Source organism: Phodopus roborovskii, unplaced genomic scaffold, assembly GCF_943737965.1.
Source record: "Phodopus roborovskii unplaced genomic scaffold, PHOROB, whole genome shotgun sequence".
Lineage (NCBI taxonomy): Eukaryota > Metazoa > Chordata > Mammalia > Rodentia > Cricetidae > Phodopus > Phodopus roborovskii.
Window position 1 is genome coordinate 5,034,932 of NW_026125554.1, and position 22,947 is coordinate 5,057,878.

Genomic DNA, 22,947 nt, shown 5'->3' on the forward strand with positions numbered 1-22,947 from the left:
TGTAGCCCTGGCTGGATTTGATCTCACAGAAGTATGCTGCCTTTGTCTCTGGAGTGCTGGGATTAAAGGCATGAACTACCACACCCAGCTGGCTTGGCATTTTTTTTTTTTGGTCTGGAACAGTTTTCTAGGCATCCCTGGGGGTCAGTTCTGTGGTTCAGTTCCCCCCTGTGGGGTTGGCCTGTCACTTGACATACCCATTTTGACATCTTTTTTTGTTGTTGCCGTTTGTTTGTTTGTCCTTCCTTTCTCTTCCACTAAGAAATCTTTGCCAGTACCCCTAAGTCAGTTGGTAGCCCTGCCTTCTCCCGAGCCACAGCCTGTGGGCATGGTACTGTGTCTTAAGTGGCCAGGGCCACAGCCTTTTCCAGAGGGAGGCCTACCACCTAGTGCTTGCTTCTCTGATGGGCCCAGGCCATTTGAGGTTCTGATTGTAGTGGCTGACACACTGATTGACCCCACCCTCAGAGCCAAAACATTTAAATAGCCCTCTTGAGGGGTGACAACACACCCATCCTAAGGTCCTATGTATAGGGACCACATGAGGATTTGATGTGTCATCCTGTGATCATCAGATATGTCTTCACTGTCTTTGGTCTTTGTGTCTCATGGTGCAAGCAGGGGACTACCCTGGCTTGCTCCCACTGGGGCCTGGGCAGCTTCAGGCTCATGGGGAGAGAAAACCATCCTGCTGGGTTCTGTGAACCCCAGAATGGGATCTGTCCTGTTGTTCTCAGCCCAGGGGGCTTTGTGTCTGAAGGTGGATGTGACAGGTCAGCTCTTGGGGCCCTGGAGAGCTATTGCAGTTGAATTTATAGTAACATCCTGGACTCTGGTGAGAGCTTGAGTATGCATGTGCCAGGGGCCTTTACCTGGCACGTGGCCTGACCTCTGTGGCCTGTGCACAGGCACTGTGGAGTCACCCCTCACATCCTCAGCAGCTGGCACTGCATCACCAGCCGCTTGGCACTCAGCCTCAGTGTTAACATCACAGTGCTGAGCTCAGCTGGAGGATGGTCTCCTCTCCCCAGCTCAAAGCCATCAGTGGGGCCTGACCAGGATGGTCCCTAGCAGGGCCTGGGAGCTTAGGGCTCAGATGGGGCTAGAATCCTGGTGAGGCATCTTGCTTGTGGGAGCCAGACAGGCCAGAAGGCTTAGGAAACATGAGAGCAGTTGAGACACATGGCCGGTGGCTCACTGTCACTCTGTTGAGGGGCTCCATGCAAGCCTGCTCCCCACCAGGCCTTTGTGTCCCTTCCTGACACAGTGTTCAGTTTTTAACTGGTTAGGCTTTTGCTTATTTATTTTTGTTGTTCTTGGTAATAATCCTGAGCCATTAGAGGGGAAAATTATATTCAGAAACACTGTTTCTTGCTTTATTTGTTTGATGATTTAGAGCGATAGAGAGCAGCACATACGCTGGCTTTTATAGTCTGGTAATTATTCACATCCATCAGGCCTTCCGGGGGATAAACAGAACACCACGGAAATTGCACTATTAATAGTGGCCTCCTCTGTGGGCGGGAGGCAGGCAGGAGGGCAGGAAGGGAGACTGGTGTGTCCGCTGAGGCCTCTTCATCCAATTGCACCAGGGATTAGCTGCTTAGTTCCACCCACAGGGCTGGAGACCCATGGCACCCTGAGACTTTGAGATCCCCCCCCCCCCGACTTAATACCTGTACTGTACCCTCAGGGCTATGTGCCATTGTGTCTCCCCAGATGGCCCTGGGCTGCTCAGCACCACTCACGGCAGTGAGTCTGGCACAGAGCTCATGCACCCCATCTCATGTTGGGGCACTTGGGGCTCCTGTATCCCCACTTTGCCCCAGACTGACTTTCCCCACATGGTTTAGTCACTCTTCAGAGTCAGCCATAGTTGGTACAGACAGGGCTGAGTCACTGCTTGTGCCCTGGCATGGGTTTGTGGGTTCAGTGTAGGGTTTGGGGGAGGCAGAACTTGCCTTAGAGGTAAGGAGCCAAGTTAGCTATCTTGTCCTTCCTGGAAACTCCAGCTCTTGCTTCCTTCTAGAACCTTCTATCCAAACTCACCTTTGCCCTTCCTCAGACTTTTTTTTGCATAGTATCATGAGCACTAACTGGGGGAGAGTGGCCACAACCAGCACCCCTTCTCAGGACTGCATCTGGAGGAGCTCTCATTCTCCCAGAGGGCTCTGCTCCTCTGCGCCATTCCTGGGTCTGTCTCCCAGGGGTCCCTCAGCACCCCCCCCCATATGCATGCACAAAGCTGCTGTCTCCTGATGGCCAGTGTAGAGTATCTTGGTATGGTTGCCAGGGAGACTAAGTCTGTGGAGAATGCTAGAGACACAAGACAGAGCTGTCTCTGCTGCAGGTCTCCTAGAGGTACTTTATGGACCGCAGAGGCTTTAGAACATGGAGGCAAGTGCCAGGGGACTATGGGGATCATTCAGAAGGATACACCCTGCCTGACATGAGGTCTCTGGCATATGCATCTCCTACGAAGAGCCAGCTAAACCTCAGAATCCCAGGGCCTTGAATGGTCTGCTTAGTATCCAACTCAGAGGCACCCCAGGATGGCTTGGGACGGGTAGACTGGCTTGGTTCAGGTAGGTATAGGCTTCTCAGCTATTAGTGGAGACAAGGGCAGCCCTAGAGGGGCAGGGCCAAGACACATGGGGCATGTGGGTGTGGGTGTGGGTGTGTGTACTTGGTACATTTGTACAGGTGGGAGAGAGGAGGTGAGGTGGGGGTGCAAGGTGGGCAGTGTGCAAGCAGTGACACACAAGAAAGCCTGGATCAATCACAACAATGGCCACTGCCCAGGACCAGTGTGGGTGCTGTCTATGCAGATGTGGTGCTGTCTGGGGCACAGCTGCTATAGGATATTGACACTGTGAGGATTTGAACTTTGTGGTGAGGGTACTTGCCTGTGTTGCAGTTCCAAGATGGAGTCATGGTGCTGAGGCGGCTCCTAATCCTCAGCAGGGTGGTGCACAGTTCCCAGCCCAGAGCTGAGCCTGAGTGTAACTGGTGCCCAGCACAGCTGTGGGGCTGGTTATGGAGCACACTGAGGCTCTGCTGGGAGCCCCACAGGATCCATGGGAAGTTTGGCTCTGCACTTGGCTGTGGCCACCCAGAGCTGTTCTTCCAGATGGGTTCGGCCACCCTGGCTTCTGCAGCCTCCTCCAGGCTCAGCGTTGGATCCTCACCCTGCTTCAGTTTGGGAATCAAGGTGTTGGCTTGCTGTGGCTTGCAGCCGGGCACAGCTTTTGTGGCCTCATATGGCTACAGTGAAGCATAGTTTCCCAGCCCTGCCACTCCCTGCCGCCCATCCACAAGCTTGTCTCCCCAAGACCACCCTTCTGCACCCCTGGCCAGCAGCCTGCAGGCTGTACTTCCCGATAACGCCAGGCATATTCCAATGTATTAAACTTCCAGCAGCCGCCAGATTCAATTAATCTTATCTTTATAACTCCTAATTACAGGCACTAATTAAGTGGAAGGCACTGTGGGCTGGGGATGCCGCATTCATCATTGCGGCCAGAGTGGGAATTGTTCCTTCCAGGCCTCGGGTGGCTTCCCAGAAGCCTGCCCACCGCCGCCCCTCCCACCCCCCCCCACCCCATGGCTCCCAGAATCCTGGTGCTTTGAGCTGTGAGGAACTCGGCGGCGTCATTGCATGAGTGATAAAAGGCCTGGATGGAAGTGTGACCTCAGCTTATCCAGACATGGAAATTCTGGGTGCCTGGGTTTCCTCAGACAGAGTCCTGGGGGCACCCAAGAATTCCTTTGTATTCTCTGTAGATGCAGCAACAGGATGGTGGCTGAGTCTCCCACCACTTTTGTATTTCATTGGAAAATCCTCAGTTCTCGGCTGTTGTGGTTTCCTGTGTCTTGGCTCCTGCCTCCTCTTGTGTCTGAGCCTTGAGGGATGCTGAGCAATGCCCCAGCCTGCCTACTCCACTCCAGGAGCTCCCCCAGTGTGACAGCCACCATGTCCCAAGACATGGCCATGCCTGGCTGTGAAGTTTTCCAGTGTGACTGCTGCCTTAGGGTTTAGTGGTGACAGCCTGTCTGCTGTCTGTGGGTATGAACTGCACTGGCCAGAGGTCCTTGGCTCTGATGTGCCTCCCTTCTCTCATAGGTACGCCATCCCACCGGAACACGGCAAGCGCCTGGAGCGCCTGGCCATAGGTAGGTATGTCCCTGGTGGGACAGGGACAAAGATGAGATGGGTGGGTGGCCCAGCCAGGTGAATATCACTGTGCCTATCTCCTGGTCACATGACCAGTCTGCAGTCATCTCTTTGGGCCCTCTCCCTGGAGGATGGCAAAGCTTTGGGTACAGAGGTCAGTGGAGTGCAGCTCAGTCTTCACCAGTGACATGACCTCAGATGGGGTATAACCGTCCCTGTCGTCAGCCCCACTCACCCACAGGCCATGCCTAGTTTTGATACTGGGTTTAGATTAGTAGCCTAGGCTGGTGGAGAACGCTTTATCTCCCTGCTAGTCTAGGATGTGCTGGAACAGCAGTGTGCCACCATGCCCAGCTGTCCCTTTCTCACCATGCTCTGATGCTTGGGATAGGACCTAGGCCTTGAGCATGCTGGGTAGGCACTCTGTTGCTGAGCCACTTCCAGCCATGTTGTTTTATTCTTTAGTTGGCTTTTGTTTTTGTTTTTCATTGTTTTGGTTTCTGGTGTTTGATTTTTCGAGACAGGGTTTCACTGGGTAGCCCTGGCTGTCCTAGAACTCTCTCTGTAGACCAGGCTGGCCTCAAACTCACAGAGATCCACCTACTTCTGCCTCCTGAGTGCTGGGATGAAAGGTGTGTGCCACTATATTGCCCAGATTTTTGTTGGCTTTTTGACACATGGTTTTGCTAAAGTTGTCCAGGCTGGTCTTGAACTTACTTTGTAGCTCAGGCTAGCCTTGAACTCAAAATCCTGCCACAGCCTCCCAAGAGCTGGGGTGACAGGCCCATGCCACCATGTCCAGCTTATCCATCCTGTCTTCAGGTATAAGTCTCTATGTGGGCACCTCAGGACACACACATTGAGGGGTATGAGTCCTCACTACCTGAAAGGTCTATTTGTCCTCTGTCATCCCTAGAGAAGCTCTGACGTAGGCCTCATCTTCTGCTAGCCAGGGCTGTCAGGACTGAGAGGGACCGGTCACACTGTACATCCTCTCAGGAAGGCTAACCTGGGTCCTATGGTACCCATCTGCTGGAAACCCACAGCTGCAGATGGAACCCTTGACATCTCCCCTTGCAGCATTCACAGGGTGGACTTGAGTGTGACCCCTAAGGCAACACTGGCCACTGCTTCCCAGCCCCACTGTGCCCGAGCCTCACAACCTTGGTGGTCATAAACAGCCTAGATGGCGCCTCCACAGCTTACAGTCCTGAGACTATAGGCACGGCAGGGTGTCCTGGGAGTTCTGCAACCCCCACCATACTAGAGGCCCCACATCTCTTGACTCTCTGCCTCTTCTTTCTAGTCTAGTGCCAACAGTACAGCATCTCCCATGTTCTCTGCCTCATCCCCTTCTGCCTCCCTCTGAGGGCTCATGAGGATGCTGGGCCTAAGGTGATATAGGATGCTCCTGGCTTAGGGTCTTTCACTTGAGCCATCTGCAGAGTCTCTTCTGACCCTGGAAGTGATGTCACAGGCTCTGGGGCTGTCCTGAGTGAGCTGATACCACCTGTAAAACATAAAGAAAATGTTCTTCAGCCCCCAGCTCAGGGCCTGGGACCAGCTCACAGTTGCTGCCTGGCCCCCGCTGACTGACGGTGTCTCCGGTGTCTCTATCTGCATGTGAGGTGGTTCAGCCAGCCAGGCTCAGGTGGTTCTTGCTCTGTCGCCTCCTTTGTGGAGACAGCCATCCTCGGAATGACGAATAGTCATTATCTCAAGCCCTCTATCCACCCCGGTAGCCACAACCCTATTCCCAGGGCCAGCAGGGGCTGTAGGGGATGGCAGCTTGCCTTTCCAGAAAGTGTGTGCAGAAACTGAGGGGGAGAGGAGAGCCAGCTGCAGAGTTTCAGTTCTGAGGCTCCAGAGTGGTTGGTTCAAACATCTGGCCTGTATAGCAGAAGCAGGTGGATCTCTGTGAGTTCCAGACCAGCCTGGACCGTGTAGTGAGACCCTGCCTTCAAAAGAAGAAAAAAGAACCGGCAGGGTGGGGCAGCTGCCTGAAGCCGGAGGAGGGACTGAGCAGTCTGCCCAGGGGAGAGTGAAGGTGGGGGCAGGACAGGGAGGCTGGATGCATGACACAGCAGTGTCTGCAGGAGGCCACACGCAGCTCCCTCACAGCTCTGGCCTAGGCAGCCCAGAGACTTTGGGCATGCACCAGTGATGCCACCCACGGCAGAGCCGGGTGGAGTGGGCTCATGGTTAGCACAGAAAATGAATAGCTGAGCCATAAATGGGTTTACAGGGAGAGGTGCCCACGGGAGAGCACTAATGTGGGGGCGATAATCACTTCAGATGCAAGCCTTTATTAGGGCCCTAATGAGAGCCACTTAAGCCATGCATTAAAAGGGGGACGTGTGGCTGGCGGCGGCAGTCATAATTTTAACCAAGGCACTTTTAGCACCAAGGAAGGAAAGATGGGGACTCGGCCCTCATCCCCTCTGGAGCCTGCTCCTCCAGCGTAGCCTCCTGTCAGCAGCCGGAGCCTCCACCAGGCCCTACTGGCCCTGCACCTGTTCACACATCTGTGGGTGCTTTCACACACATGAACACATGTGCTCTTGAAGTAGATACTGACTAGGGGCGTGCTGGCCTGGAGGCTGGGGCATGTGTTTGTGTGGGTTTCTGGCAGGTTCCTCAGACAGAGGCTGTGGGTCATTTCTGCCATCATCCTCTGCTTTGCCCACAGCAGACTTCTGTGGCCCCCTGCTGTGGTGGGATGATAGAGTACAGGCATATTCTGAGGACGCACAGGCCAGTGTGATGAGCAGTGAGTCTAGGGACTTGGTGTGTCCTGCCTTAGTTGTCCTGTGTTCCTCATTTTGGCTTCTGTAGAGCTGGTTCTGACAGGGTGTGACCAAGCTCCAGCCTACCCAGGGCTTCTGCAGGGACCTTCCCTTCACAGTGGGAACTGTGCATTCCACCCCAAGGAGCCCAGGGCCAGTATCCTTGTTGGGTCTCCAGGATGAGGTTGAGCTTTGAAATAGCCATCTTCTGCCTGGGGAAGCAAAGGTACCCCAGTGAGAACATAGGCTGCTCCCTGTCCTGAGGTCAGTTATGTCCTGGGGCCTCACTTTCTCCTGTGGACTGCTGAGGTGCTGAGACCTGGAGGCCACTCACACACAGCTGCTGTACCTGTATTGCCTCTTGGTGGTGACTTTTGAGTCTTAGCCTTGTTCCACTGAGCTTCCGGTAGCCTCCAGGGAGATGCTGAATGTTATGAGCTTGCATGCCTACCCATATGGTCCTGGGATGCTGGCTCCCAGAGGCTGTGTGCTCAGGTACCTTAGAGGCCATCCTGATGAACAGGGTGGGCTCTCTCTCGAGAGCTTGTTGGAAAGGTGTCTGTTAGGCAGTTACATGAATGGTAGCTGCTTCTGTCTTCTACACTGCTGGGTATCGACATGCAGTGATCCATTCCACTGAGCCCAGGGCTTTGGCATTGACCTAAGACCTGTCTGAGGTCCCAGCTCAGTGCCTGATCCCTAGGATGAGGCCAACAGCCCCCGCTGACAGACACTGCTCTCCTCCATCCCAGGCTTCTTCCCTGGGAGCTCACAGGGCTGCGATGCTTTCCTGAGGCACAAGATGACACTCATCTCGCCCATCATCCTGAAGAAGTATGGCATCCCCTTCAGCCGGGTATGTACAGGCCCCAGAGAAGGTTTTAGAATGGTGACCAACTGGTTTTGGTTCTTCTGTTGAAATAGGTGGAGGACACCACGGGACAAATGTGGGTTTGTTGGGGTCTTTGCTGTCTCCAAACCACATAAAGCCCTGTGCCTGAGTGCAAGTCCCTCACTGCCAAGGCCACATTTGCTATTAGCAGCTTATAGCCAACAGGGTGGCTAGCCACAGAGTCAGGTGTCCTGCTTAGTAGTGAGTGGCTCAGCGTTCCTGGGCATGGAGACTGAGCACATTCGGTGTGCTGCTGTAGAGGCTGTGATGGAGGAGGTCTGAGATGAGTGAGCCAGGCCTGTGACACCTGCTGGGGGGAGAGGTGCCAACGGACTTCCTACTCCTGGATTGACAAGTTTGCAGACCTAGGACATCATGTTTCTTAAGGCAAGGTAGGGCACATACCAGTAGGGAAGGCCAGCCCAACTGGGTGTGTGTTGGCAGAGGAGTACAAGCCTGTATGCCCTGGGGACCAGAGAGGGAGAGGGCCCTCAGGACAGCTGTTTCTGAAGGTCCCTTTGAAGAGCAGTTTGTCAGCCCAGGAGCAAGTTCTGTGATGAGACCCCCTTGCTCCATGCTCACACAGGGTGTCAGCATGTTGGAAATTGCTTCTGACATTTCAATCAAGGCACCCGCAGCATCCGCTGTGTTCTTCCTGCTGGTGCAGCCCGGAGGCTGCTCCTGGCTCTAGCTCTGAGAAGCACACATTGCACTGTTAGGTGGCAGCATTGTCGCTTGGTGGAAGTGAGAAGTGACTGCAACCAGCTTGCGGGGAACTTTTGTTCTCCAGGCTGTGCTTCATGCATAGGGACCCCCATGGACAGAGTGACTGCCTTTCCCCCTGGGCAGCGTCTCGGCAGCACCATGGATTATACATATGGTGCCCAGCCCAAGGCAGCTGGCTTACCTTCAGACTTACAGAGGCAGCTGATACCGAGAGTCATGCTCCCCACACTGCTGTGCTGGGTGTCCAGGGCTTGACCTGCCTCAAAGGCTTGTGGGTGAAGGTCCCTGTCCTGCATCAGAAGGTATCTGCCCCACCTTGGGATTGGACCTAAGGACAGAGCAACAGGCAAGAGATGAGTGTCCTCTTGCACAGAATTCCTCCTCACCCTTCAGACAAGCAGCTGCACACTGCACTTGTGAGTCTGTAATGGTATTTACTTTTAAAAGGGAAAGCTGATCAATAGCCAGCTCGTTAATAATTAAGAGTGTGTATTTCTGTAATCTGCCATCGACTTCCTCATCTGTCCTGCTGAAGTGTCCCCAACTTTCTCCCTGACTGGCGCCGGCCCTGGCCACTGTGGCTCTGCCGCCCAGTCATCCATCATCTAAAGCCTCCTAATTTATCCCTGGGCTCTGTTGACAGCAGTGAAGGGAAGGCAGCTACAGGGGCTCAGCAGCATCTGGGATGCAGTGGCAGTGACAAGAACCCAGTCCTGTCACCCCTGAGCAAGACTCTCATGGCTGTGCTGTCTGCCCATGCCTGCATCCTCGCTGTTGGCCTCAGTGTGTGTGGTACGTGCTATCCCAGAAGACTGAATGTGACAGCTCCTCCCAGCATGTGTGTACCGTGAATGCTAAACATCATGGAAAGGACCAGCAGTGAGCCAGTATCACCACTGTTATCTGAAGGGACGTTTGTTAAAGCTTCAGACCTTCCTTCCCCTTGACCACTTAGAGCTCATGATGAGGTGGCTAAGATTTCCCGAGGTGCTGTGCCTGCCAGGACCCAGGTACACACCTAAGTGACACTCCACCATCCTTCATTTTGTCACGAGTAGCTGGTCACTTGGGTAGGAATTTTAAAACATAGCTTGGTGTAGCTGACTTCCCTTGATTGGTGCAATTAATTATTTGAGAAGAAAAATATTGGTGCATTCTCCAGGGCAGGCTGTGCTCCGGTGCATGTTGGTTTTGATGGATTATTTTGATAAGTGGCTGGTGCTGTAAGTCCCCCACCATAGTGTCCACTCTCTCTTCCCCAGAGTTGCCCAGAGAAATCCAATGGCATGGACTCAGTGGCCTGTGGGGGAAACACCCACGCCTAGGACCTTTGTCACTTGGATGCTCAGAGAGAAGATGCCTGACACCTTCTCAGTGTGATGTGTGTCACAGTGAGCCAGCCACTGGCAGGCATACAGCTGGGCCATCTGTGAAGGCTCAGAAGCCCTGAGCCAGTAAATATCCTGTGTGCTAGAGACAGGGTGAGGAGAGTTGCAGAGTTAGCCAAGCTGAGGGGCAGGGCCTCCCCAGGGCTCTGGAACCTTCCTCCTTTGTCGGCACATGTCAAGCTCAGACTCCCACACACTTGCGCTCTTCGCGCCTTCCTGCTTGTGCAGTGGACAGTGAGGACTCCGCAACGTCTGAGAGATACCCTCTTCTTCCTGGAACCTCAGTTTCCCAATCACGGATGAGGCTCTGCTCATCCTCCGAGGAGTATGTATTCTGTCACTCCTGTGCTGTGACACAGCCTTTGTCTCATGGACTGGGGTCTGTAGATAGGCAGGTGTTCCAGAATATTCTTAGTGCTATGAGCGCTGTCCCCAGAGCCTGCCTCATGGAGAGCTATATGCAACGGTGATGTCATGGAGAGCACCTGTGCACGAGAGGACACTGCTTGCATGTGCTCAGCCTGGACTCAGTGTGGGTGGGTGAAGCTAGAGCAGTCAATGGCCCAGTGTTATATTCTGGGCTGGGTGGGGTGGCCAGGCCATGATGGCCATGGTGCAGAGTGGGGAACATGCTGCTTGCTCTGTGTCCTTTGGTGGCCAGGGCTAGAACCAGGTCTTTTCGTGTAGTCTAGCCTCGTCTCAAACTAGTGACTCTCTTGCCTCAGCCACCAGGAGCTAGAATGACTGACATGCTCCAGCTTTCCTACATGGTTGCTTGAGACAGTGCCTCACTGTGTAGACCAGACTAGCCTGGAACTCACAGAGATCCACTTGCCTCTAAGTGCTGGGTTTAAAGGTGTAAACCACCATGTCCAGCTCTGTCTTTAAAAAAACAAAAACAAAACAAAACTGTTTATGTATATTGTGCGTGTGAATGCTATGGCATGCATGCTGAGGTCTGAGGATAACCCATAGAAGTCGGGTTTGAGTACAGCCTGGGGGCTGAACCCAGGTTGTTAGGTCTGGCAGCAAATGCCTATAGCTCTGAGTCATCTCATCAGCCCTAAACCCACACTCTTTAAGCCTGACAGGGTCCCACAGGTTCCTGAGCTCTGGGTCCTTGCTGAACCCACAAGTTCATCACAGGGCTCCAGCAGCTGTGGACCACCCTCAAACCAGCATCATCCACTGAGTTCATCATTCTCCTCCGTAGATCACACAGGAAGCCGGGGAGTTCATGATCACATTCCCCTATGGTTACCATGCGGGCTTCAACCACGGCTTCAACTGTGCTGAGTCCACCAACTTTGCCACACTACGCTGGATCGACTATGGCAAAGTGGCCACCCAGGTAGGTGTGACAGTCATCTCGGGTTCAGAAAGTAGGTGGAGCAGCCCTATACTCACATGGGTGTGCCCCAGCTGCTGGGAGTGTTCATGGAGACTGGTATTTGTGCTTCTGTTCCCTCCCTCCCTCCTTCCCTCCCTCCCTTCCTCCCTCCCTCCCCCCTGTTATTTTCTAGACAGGGTTTCTCTATAGTCCTGGAACTCGCTCTGTAGGCCAGGCTGGCCTCGAATTCAGAGATTCTTCTGCCTCTGCCTCCAGAGTGCTGGGATTAAAGGTGTGCTCCACCACTGCCTGGCTTGGTTTTTCATTTCTAGTGCTCTGCAGCGACTCCCTCTCTCTGGGCAGTACTGTCTGGCAAGCTGGCCTTGGGTATTGAGCCAAGTTATTTGTTAGTTTGTTTTGGTTTTTGAGACATCAAACATGGTCTGGCCTGGTCCTGCCTCATTCTCCCTAGTGGTTGGACCACAGGATGACCCCACACCCAGGACTGGGCCATCATTTAACTTTTTATCTATGTTGATACTTTTCTTCCTCATGTTCATTTGCTTTTGTGTGCACATATATTCCATTATCCGTTGTCTTCCTGTGTGAGACAGGGTCTCCTGGCCATGGCTTCTAGGGTACTCCACCTGTCTCCCATCTCACTGGCATGCACTAACTAGTAGACCCAACTTTATGTGAGTTCTGAGGATGGGAAGTCAGACCATTGGCTGCTGGGCCATTCCCCATCTTCTCTTGCTTGCTTGCTGCCCTTATTTTGCTTCATGGGGTGATTGTCTCCTTTTGTGGCAAGTGCTCATGGCATGGACCGGGAGCCTGACTTCAGTCTTCATGAAACACTCAGTCTGCGGGCAGATGGCATGACCTGGGTTTGGGACCTGTGTCCTGTTTTGATTGATTAGATACCTTGCATGGCCAGGGCTGGTGGGATGGCAGCCAAGATCACCTGCACCTGTGGCAGATTGAGCCGTGATGGTGGAGCCTGTGCTTTCAGAGCTGTCTCAGCCGCAGTCATAACAGGAACTGCCCAGATAGTAAAAGTAATTCCAGGCTCAGCCATGTGTTCACAAACAAGCAGCATTTGGGGAGTGCCATCGCAATGGTGCCATGCTCACATTGTCAAGCAGTGTAGCGTGAAATTAGGGAACAAGTGGCCCGAGGCACCTCAGACCAGCCAGGGACAGGGCAGGATGGCAAGCACAGCACCATCCCAGGGCGGCCCTCATGTGGGGGATGCACCAGTGAGGGGGACGCATGGCCAGCTGAAGGTAGACTCCTGAGCCTCATAGTAGGGACTGGGAACTAGGACTACTGCTCCCCAGCCCTTGTGGACATAGAGGCTGTGAGGGGTGCTAAGGCAGCCTTGTGGACATAGAGGCTGTGAGGGGTGCTAAGGCAGGACGGGGTCTGAGTCCCAAGGCACCTGGGCAGGCAAGTGCCTGCTCTCCTGTCTTCTCCCAGCCTTTTGCTTCCAGTTTAGCAGTTCCCACATGGTAGTCATAGCCCTCCTCACCCCTCAGCCTGCATGCACAGGCTGTGTCCTTTTTGGCTTATCCCCATTCTCCTGGGACCTCACCTGCCCTTGCACATGCACAGTGACAGATAGGGAGCTACAGGCAAACTGCCTTCCTCCCTCTCCTGCTCAGTGGCAGGGCAGGTGCCACTTTGCAGAAGAATGCATGGTCCATGGTAGCCACTGGAGCTCCACCAGTATGTCCCAAAGGCACAGGAGCCACCAGCATGAGAGTTGTTCACCTCCCCCTATAGTGCCAAGCCAGGTCCTCTCTGCAGCCTGGTACCCCCCTCTGAGTCTCCTAGGAAGGCACTTGCTGGCTGTGCTAGTAGGCTTCAGCCCTGCCCATGCCTCTCCCTTCATAAGAGGGGCACTGAGGGCTCTAATCCAGAGACCAGGCAGCAAGATGTGCCAGCAGCCCTTTGACTCTGGCAGTGGGAGGCAATGCTCACACTCATTGGAGCTATAGGCTAGCCTCTGGGCAGGAACCAGTCCATACTGAGGCCACTAAGGTCCCTGGGAGAACAGTGTAGGGCCCCTCAGCAAGGGATGCTTAGGAAAAGGACCACTGCCACTGGAGACAACTCTGTCTGCTCCCCTCCAGCCAGCTGAGGGACACCAGGAAGTGTGGCTGTCAGAAAGGAGTGCTAAAGCAGATAGCAGGGGAGGGGACGGCAGAGTGTGCACACCCCTGCAACCCATGTGTCGGAGAGGGGAGAACCCTCTGACCTGCTGCCCTGTGAAGTCCTCAGCGACGTCATGCTTAATCATCCTGAAGCCTCATGGTGTGGACTCCATGATGGAGACCATGCAGACCGGGGAATCCAAAAGTGGGAAGATGGATGTGGGTGCCAGGGTTGGGGAGGGGACAGGGCTTCCTGATAAGATGATGATGTGTTCTGAGGCTAGGCATCACTGAGAGTCCTGTAGGTCTGTGAATATTTTACAGTTATTCACTCAACACAGGCTACTTCCATGGCTGGAAGCCACACCTTAGTGGCCCCAGTAGATCTTCCAGTCACAGCCCCAGTTGTTTCTCTGCAGATCTATGAGTACAGCCACTCCTGTGAGCAGTGGGTGGAAACATACAGGCTGTTCATGGGCTAAGCCCAGCTATGTTCTCCAAGTGAAGAATTTTCTGGATTGTGCATGTGAAACTCAGAGTTTGTAGGAGGTTCAGCTTTATCCTGAGGACAGGCAAGAGGCCTGGTATTGGGAGATCTAGGCCACCTGGGACACAGGCCCCAGACCCTTGGATCAGCTGCAGAAGCACCGTTTGCAGAAGGCCATCTCACAAGTCATGCTTGCTGTGACGCTTGGTGGGACAGGTGCAGTATAGTCTCATAGACAGAAAAAATAACATGTGCTCAGGGACTGTAACACAGCCACCAAGGAATTCTTCATGGTGTGTGTCCCTCCTTTAGTGGTGTGGAGAAGTAACCAACCCAGGGGTCTGACTTAAAGAGCAGGTCATGGGCCATGAGCCTCATCTCCCGCTTATTCATGGGACGGGATGGGGCTCCTCATCTGAACTTGGTAGAAACTGGCTGTGTGGAGACATGGGGTCAGCTAAGAAGCTGCACTAGCTCTGTCTGCCTGAGTCTTCCTGTGGCTTTCCCTCTGTGGTCACCGCAGGGTGCTTGGGTGTGGCCTTGGTTGTGGTGGGCACCTCCAAAGAGCCTCTTCCGTATGCGGCAGGAACTCTATGGCACCAGCTGTTGGCAGCAGAGGTTTTGTTGGTTTGGTTTTGAGGTGAGGGTTAAAAGTCAACCAGATGGGCCAGCCTTGATGGCATCTGTCCTTACAAATTTCTGAGCTGTGCTTGGTGCTCACATGGAATCCCAACACCCAAAAAGCTAAGGCAGGAGAATTGCTGTGAGTTTGGTCACAGCCTGATCTACAGAGCATGACCCTGACTCAGATGCAAAAATGAAACAAAGCTAAGAATCCAGAAAGTTCAGCGGCTCAGCTGGATCTCTTTGCCTCCCAGATGTACATCAAGGGCCTTGAATGAGCTTGGGCAGGGCTGCCAGTGCCTGGTGGGGTTGGGGAGGGGTGAGTGCCCACCAAGTCCCTGGCATTTCCACGTGCTCCCCTTAAGGTGGCTCATTCCTGGGTCTCTGAAGCCAGCACACTCTATGGAATGCTGACCCTGGGCTGACAGACAAGAACAGAGAGGCCAAGCAACTTTGCCAGTGCTGTACACCAGGCACCATGTCCAACATGCCCTGTTCAGTAGATGTGCATAAGTGGGTGTAGGTGTGGGTGTGTGATGGGAGTGAGCCTCTGGGGTGCTCCAGGTTAGTGCTCCCCTTCAGAGTCTTCAGGCCTGATGGCATGTGTGAGCCTTTGGCACAGTCTGCCTGTCCACATTGCCAGCCCTGGCAGGCTGGAGCAGCCTCTCTATAGCTAGGTCAGAAGCAGGAGATGAAAGGGATTCTCCAGGGAGGGGTGCCGCTTGCACAGCCTCGCTCTTCCTTGCTCCTCGCTGGCTATTGCAGTAGCCCTCTCCTGATCACAGGCCCCATACAATATGGGAAGCTCAGCCTTGGCCTGCACACTTTAGGGGACAGGGCTCTCCCAGCAGGGACTCACCACAACTCCATCACGCTTAGCTCCAATGAGACAAGGGATGCATTCGAGAGTCTGGCTCTGGCTCTGGCTCTGGCTGTACACTTAGTAGCTTCTGTTTCTTTCATAGTCCCCATGGCTGGATGTCATTTCTCCCAGGAATGCTTGGCACACCTGAGGGGGTAGACATCGGAGTTGGGAGGACTTCCACAGAGTTGGGGGTCAAAGTCTGGAGGTGGCCATTTTAGTGCCATGTCATCATGCCCTTGTTGAAGGTTGGTAGCAGCAGTCACTGGGTAGGGAGCACTGAGCTTAATGACCATGAGAACTGACAGCCATGTTCCCCTGCTGTCAGTGACAGTGCCTCCCATGCTGCACGGTTAGTTGCTGCCACCCTGCATCGCTAACCCGATTTATGCCATGGCAGAGCTGTGTGCACAGGGCTGACGACAATGTGCTTTGTGAAATGTGTTTTCCCCTCACTTTCTGTTACAGTCTTCTATACCATGAATCCCTGGCCATGTCTCTAAGATGTATGTGCCCAGAAATCCCCTGGGAACACCAAGAGTCCTGTGCAGGGCACAGCTGGCCTGTGGTTGGCAGAGGAAGAATGTAGAAATGTGGCCTAGTATGGGATCCTGAGAGTGTACATGGTCTTGGCTTCCTCTGTGGGGTATTCTGGCCTTGTACCCCATGCCAGAAAGCTTCCAAGGCCCTGATGGCCACAGTTATCCCAAGTGTCGCAGGGGACATTGGTCACAGAGGGACCCCTGACCCCTGGCAGTGACTCCCCAGTATGTTGAGTGCAGACCCTGAAAACCCCCACATTGTGTGGCCTGGGCATTGCCACCTTGTGCCTCAATTTCCCCATGAGTAAAGCAGGGCTCCCCAAGGGTGCCCATGTCAGGGGATGTTGGGAACATTCTGGGCTGCCCTGGGACACCGTGGTGGTTTTGGCTGTTGTGGTCACGCTGAGGTTTGCAGAAGGCAAGAGCTGAAAGGACCCAGCCAAAAAGCAGTTTAGGGAGAATAGACAGGTCAGTGCTGCCACTCCCCGCTCACTGTCTGTCCCCTGGTGCCCATGCCACCTAGGACAAGTGACCCTTGTGCCAAGAGGGGAGTGGGATGGATGTTGTCATGGGTGCAGTGCCACAGGAGGGGCATCATGACTCCGGCGTCTGCTCAGGGGCACAGGCCCCACCAGGCAGCACTGAGCTGGCGCCTAATCGTCCTGTGCACAGGTCCCTGTGGCTCCCTAATGAACTGGATGTTGTTGCAGTGCTGGTAATCACAGCAGAAATGGGCCAAACCACAGCCAGAGCTCTGTGCTTAACCCTTAGTGGGCTGGCGCGCCTGGCCCTCAAACACAGAGCTTTGTAGAAGTGTCTCATAGTCACCATGTCCGCCTTCCTCTGCTAGGGTACTGGTGTGAGCCTGTGGTCTCAACATTCAGGAGACTGAGACAGGAAGGTTGCCCCAAGTTCAAGGCCAGCCTGGGCTATATTATTTTTTAAAAGGTAATTCTGACCCTGGGAAAACATGGTGGCATTGAGAAAGGGTGCATAAAGCCACAGCCAGCTGATGTGGTGTCACAGTTTGGCAAAGTCTATCTTTAGGGACTGACAAACTAGGCATGAGCCAGGCATCCAGTCTCCCTCAGGTCAGCGGGGGTAGGCAGTGCCCCTCCTGCAGCTTCTGGTGTGCCCCTACCATTTGCTACTGGACCCCCTAGGCGGGAGTTCACCTGTTCACACTGTGAACGGAAGAGTTCAGGGGCCCAGGGAAAGTGAGGTGGAGGGTCACTTGGCTTTGTTGCTTGCTTGAGAAGTTTGGGTTTGTTCTGAGTTTGGAGGCCATGTTGGACACCTGAGTAGGGACAGGAAGCCTGTGGGCAGGGATTCCTAAGGTTGTGTGGCTGCAAGTAAGGGATGAAGTACATACTTGGGCAGGAGGGTAGAGATAGTCACACCAGGACATATCCAGCCACAAGTAACTTGCAATCAGCTGAGGACAATTTTGCTGTCCTCTCTACAGTGGTGCTTTTTAGGGATGCCACGCCCACCCTGGCAGATGCCAGCCACCCGGTGGCAGGCTCAGTGTTTTGCCCTGGTTTCTGTACCGTGACTGAGAGTTGTCATTGCCACACTGGCGAGAGCAGGAGGGTCCCTGCAGTACCATGCTATTCAGGTTGGTGGCTTTATTGCACCACATTGTGATCATCTCCTCTCCAGCTGCTACCTCCCCCAGCTCACTGTTGTACATGAGTGAGTTCTAGTGTAACCCAGCCTCTCAAAACAGAGTGGCCTCTGACTGGAGCTCAGAGCCAACAGAGGATCCTGGGAGCTCAGGTGGACTCACTGCTCTACACCCAGCCCAGCTTTGAGGGAGGCAGTGGGAACCCCAGGGTGGGGCGTGACAGCACCATGCCTGACGAGGCCCTGAAAGAGCTGGGGAGCTGTGGGCTTGGAAGTCCTCAGTAGGGCAGGGATGTGTGTGCAGCCCACTACAGACGAGACCCTTACACAGTCCTCAGTTGCTGGAGACACCTGGCACGCAGATATAGTTGGTTCACGGGGCTGATCCTGGGCCTAGGAGCATGAGGACAAGGCTTACCTCAGTGAGAGCCCTGGTCCAGCCACACACAGGCTTCAAACATCTGATTGTGCCCTATGTTTCACTCTCATGACTTGGGTAGACTGGAAAGACAAGTCTTCTTAGTGTCTCTGATGATGTCATTGGCCTTAGGGACCTGTGGGGTGGACAAGCGGTCTCCACTAGGAGCTGTGAGGGAAAGTGGACAGTGACACAAATGGTGTAAAGTGAAAGTAACTAGGGCAGGAGCAGGCCACATGCTTTGAGGAATACCAGTCCCCAGTAATGAGGGCCACCCAGGGAAGCAAGGCTCCATGTCAACACAGGTGGGGTCTCCTAGGCAGCACATATTGAAGGTGTCTGTGCCAGGTGCGGGCATACTGAGCTCTGGACCATCACACAGCCCCGAGAGGTGCTGAATGTCATAGGCTGGGAGGTGGCCCCATGACTGCAGCAGGGTGTAGAGTAGTAGCTGCAGGATGCTACACAAAGATGAGGCCGCATGTGTGGGGCTGTGGGTGCTGCAGGTCTCCCTAGAGTCTGCAGAATTGGAGGCTGGTCCAGGCTGGCTGTCCAAGCTTGACTCCAGGTTTGCTTGGTGTCCACCTTACCAGAAGCACATGGCAGGGCATTCCCCTGGGTCTGCAGAGCCACCCCTATGCCTTGAGTCCCCTTAGGCCAGTTCGTTGTCCACATTGCACATTCCAGTTTTTCTTTGCCTGTGAGTTCTGCTGAGTCTCTTAGGCACCAAGCTAGGCCACTATGGCTCACAGTCCCTAATAGGCTGCCATGTAAAGCGAGCAGAAGAGCATACCCCTGTAGGCCTGGGAAGCACGGGTCAGGGTTTCATGCCTCAGATGTATTGTACTTCACAAAAGCTCCGGCTTTGTCTGGCAGTGGCCACTTCCTATTGGACAGTTACGGAGGCTCCTAGAGGAACTGCCTCAGAGTGGAGCTGGAAATAGCAGTCTGCACAGCAGGGGGTACGGGCATCATTTCTCTCTGGCTACTTCCAGGTGATGATAGATATGGACAGGAAGCAGAAGTGGGGGTCCCAGGCTCTGGGGGGGGCAAATACCCTTCTCTTTCATGGCCTCTGTAGCAGGAGGTCCCGAAGGCATTCCTGTGCTTCTGCCCGGGTTGGCATGAGGCACCAAGGTGTCCACACTTACAGGACAGAGAGCAGCAGACACAAGCTGCCCTGGAGAGCGAGAAGTGGGGGGAGCTGGTGTCTCCTGGTTTCTTCCACACTTCCCTGCCCCAGACCCCAGCAAGAATGTGGCATGTAGGGTAAGGCTTGGTTGTAACCTTTCTGGACTTTGCCACTGCACTATGACCTGTACTGTTATAGGTACAACCAGGCAGGACTCCACCCTGCACTGCTCACACCCATGCCACACTCAGCAGGCACTGATGACTTTCACTCAGTCATCCCAGCCACAACTGTGCTGCATGGCCATGGGCAGCAGCAGCTCAGCCATTCACTCACTCCCTGGCCTCCAGTAGCAGGCCTGAGAGACATTGGGCTGTGACAGGGTAGGCAGGAGGCTGCAGAACACTGATGGTAACCTGCGCCCTGTCATAACTCCCCAACTTGCCATGCATGAGCTGACCTTAGCTTAGGCCATTGCTACAGGTCTGTGACAGGAGCCCTGCTCAGGACTCCATTGCAACCTCAAGAGGGGCATGCGGGAGCCTTCCCTCCCATAGTCCCCATTCTGAGGCAGACTCAGCAGGCAGCATGACCAGATCAGTGGCTAGGGAATGTCCCTGGCTTTCCCATGCCCAGCCCTCCTCAGAGAGGTCACAAGACCAGAAAGCTACTGGCCCAGCCAAGTGGCAGGGTAATCTGGCTGCTTTCCTCACTCTCAGGTAGGGAATACAGCAGGTGGGGTGTGGCTCTAGTCGGTGCTATGGCTGCCATTGAAAACACTTGTGTTGCTGCGTCCAAAGCACAGGAGACGGCCCTGAAACTAGGCCTGTGTGGTGCCTGCAAGGAGGCCCACAGAGGGGCCTGATGCTGTGTGTCTGCTTGAATGTGTCCCTTAGCCACTTGCAAAACTGTTCTGTTGGTAGGGGTGGCATGTAGGGATGGTGTAAGTGAAGGGCTGCTCTAGGTGAGGTGAAGTACCTGTGCCTCACATTCTAGAAGGTTCTTAGCAAACGTCATGGAGCAGGGGCTCCTGGGTTGCAACTGTTGTTTTCAGCTGTGGTGTATGGCATCATCCAGGACTTGGTGTCACAGCTCTGGTTGCCAAGGCACAGGAGTGCAGGGTCAGGATATAGGAGCTGAGTCTGGGCCCTATCAGGTGGTGTCAAGTGTCATCAGAAAGCATGCTCATCCCCAGCAGATGTAGCCCCTTCTCAATAGCCACTCACAGGCTGGAATCACCAGAACAGTCTGTGCATACCCCAGAATTCCTGGTGGCAGTACAGTACCCAGGTGATTGATGGCTGCCCACCAAGGAGGAAAGCCTGAAATGCCCTGGTAAGTGAGCCTTAAGGTCACTTTTATCCGCAGGAAGTGATGGAGTCCTAGGCCCCACCTTGCTCTGGAGTGGGTTGGAGTTGGTGGCCCTACCACTTTCCTTGTATATAGCTCAGGGTGACTTTGCTCTGTACCTCACTGAGCAGGCTCCAGCCTGCAGGGTCCAATTAGACCCTCTGCACAGATGGACCTCTCTGTCCATCAGGAGAATGTCTTTACTGTGGACAGCCATCTGCCATCTCCTATGCTGATGTGCTAAACCACTGGGGCCAGATGCAGAGCCCTGGGAGCTGTTTGGACCTCAGAGTGGGCCTTCCCTGAGGCTGGGCCTCAGGCTTCCCTGCTGTGCTCCCCCAAGCTTCCAGGCATCTACACCCAAACCCAGCTCCTCGACTCCCCACATTTGCTTTTGGGCCCACATTCCCCAGATCTGCAGAGCCCACATGGGGTTTGTGAAGGCCAATGTCCCTGCAAGGCCAGCCTGTTCTGACAGCTCTGTCCTGGCCGCTGGTGCTGGCCATGAAGCCGATACTGGCCACGGCTGTGTCTGTGGGACCCATGGGAGTGCTCAGGTGCTTTTGCTAATTACTGACGGCTAAAGTGATGGCTGAACCGCTTGGCACCCGTCCCTTAATCCAAAGTTGATGGGGGCTTGGGGAGGCCTGGCCCAGGAATGTGCAACCTGGGCGCCATCTGCGGCCATCGCTGACCAGCCAAGTCTCTGCACAGCCGCTATCCTGCACATTCCCATTAAGCAAGTTGAGTTTGCTGGGAACCGCTCAGCCATAAATATTCCCTCTCAGTCAGTATGTTGTGCCCAGACAGATCCCAACCCTCCCCCACCTCAAACACAGAGGAGCAAGAGCTGCAGGACATTTCCTCATGTACCAGGCCCAGTCTTGTCATCCGCAGGATGCCCAGATGCCCATAACTGCTGTGGTATAGGGACAAAAAGAACCCTGTCTGCAGTGTCACAGCCTGCAGTCCCATCAGAAGAAGGCAGGAGTGTGTTCAGCTACCCTGCCAGTGCTCTGCTCTGGCCCAGTTGGGGTGGAGACTAGCTCGGAAGTGTTCAGTCTGCAGCGTGAGCAAAAGCCCTGGCTGCTCCCTATCATTGTCTGGATTTGCCAGTCCTTGCTCTGGGTCTGTACAAGCCCCACCTTACATCTTCTAGGCCCTTTTGGAAGGCACCCAGACTGCCTGGTCCTGGGTGGTTGATCTGTTAGACCATGTGGCCCTCTAGAAATGGTTCATGTCCATCTTTCTTCTCTTCGCTTCTTGCTGGGCAAGACTGGGTATCCACTCTCTGACGGGCTTCCTGGGGTTTCTCAGCCTGGCCTGCCTGTGGTGAAGGCAGAGAAGGTGCTGGGCCAGTAGTCCAATCCTCACACCAGTTGTGTCTGCATTGTGGGAGCCAGGTACCTTGCATGAGACTCAGTGCCTGTGTGTGTGTCCCCACAGTGCACATGTCGCAAGGACATGGTCAAGATCTCCATGGACGTGTTTGTACGCATCCTGCAGCCTGAACGCTATGAGCAGTGGAAGCAGGGCCGCGACCTCACTGTGCTGGACCACACTCGGCCCACGGCCCTGAGCAGCCCTGAGCTGAGCTCCTGGAGCGCCTCCCGTGCCTCACTGAAGGCCAAGCTCTTGCGCAGGTGAGTGACAGCCTCCCAGTGCCCTTTCAATTCTATAACAGGAGTTGCCTGGGCATCCAAATGAACAGCTCACTGCTGCTTCTCCTAGTAACATACAGCTCTGAGAGCTGGCAGGTTTCCTGCAAGCATTAATTTGGCCAAAAGCCCACACCAGATGTCATGCTCCTAAGGATGACGGGACCCTCCTGGCCTGCTTCTTATAGTAGTTTGGCCACTCGTGGTCACCTCTGACTGGGGACCTGGATATGGCTGCTATAGCCTTGAGCACTGATCTCTAGCGTTGGCAGTGCAGGGGGCAGAGTGAGGAGGAGACTGACTCTACTGTCTAAGAGGGAGGCCTGCACAGCTGGGCCCAGTTCCTCACTCCAGACGGTCCATCTTTATTCCTTGCCTCAAACAGCCCTTCATGGGTTTCAGCTTCTGATAGACTAAGGACGGTCCTCAGAGCTGAGCTAGGGCCACAGCTGTGGGACTATGCAGAACTCAGCTGTCCGCCTGTGAAGGCCAGGGAGGTCCAAGAGTTCTGTACCTGGCAGGCCGGTCTGTGGCTCCCATTTAGGAGCCACCATTGTTGACAAGACTTTATATAGGAACAAAACTGCTACCTTGACCTGTAGACAACACTGTTAAGGATCTTGATGGCTTCCAAATGCTACAGAATCCATAGCATCTTCTGGAACCAGCTGCAGCCTGCACACTGCATTGGCTATGCTGTGGGCAGTCTGCTACCTTCCACTTCTGACGAGTTCAAGGTCACTGCTGCCGTAGCCCTGGGCATGGGACCCTGCTCTGCAGACAGGCCTGTGTCTGG

General features: G+C 54.3%; 1 protein-coding gene across 3 annotated transcripts in view; it reads left to right on the forward strand.

The window, feature by feature from the left end:
• Kdm4b (lysine demethylase 4B) overlaps positions 1–22,947 on the forward strand; it is an 81,995-nt gene that overhangs the window by 41,749 nt on the left and 17,299 nt on the right. For all 3 annotated transcript variants that reach the window (XM_051177591.1, XM_051177592.1, XM_051177594.1), the window contains exons 7-10: positions 4,124–4,173; positions 7,713–7,816; positions 11,180–11,317; positions 21,940–22,136. In XM_051177591.1, coding sequence (XP_051033548.1) covers positions 4,124–4,173; positions 7,713–7,816; positions 11,180–11,317; positions 21,940–22,136 — 489 coding nt within the window. The remainder of the gene's footprint in view (positions 1–4,123; positions 4,174–7,712; positions 7,817–11,179; positions 11,318–21,939; positions 22,137–22,947) is intronic.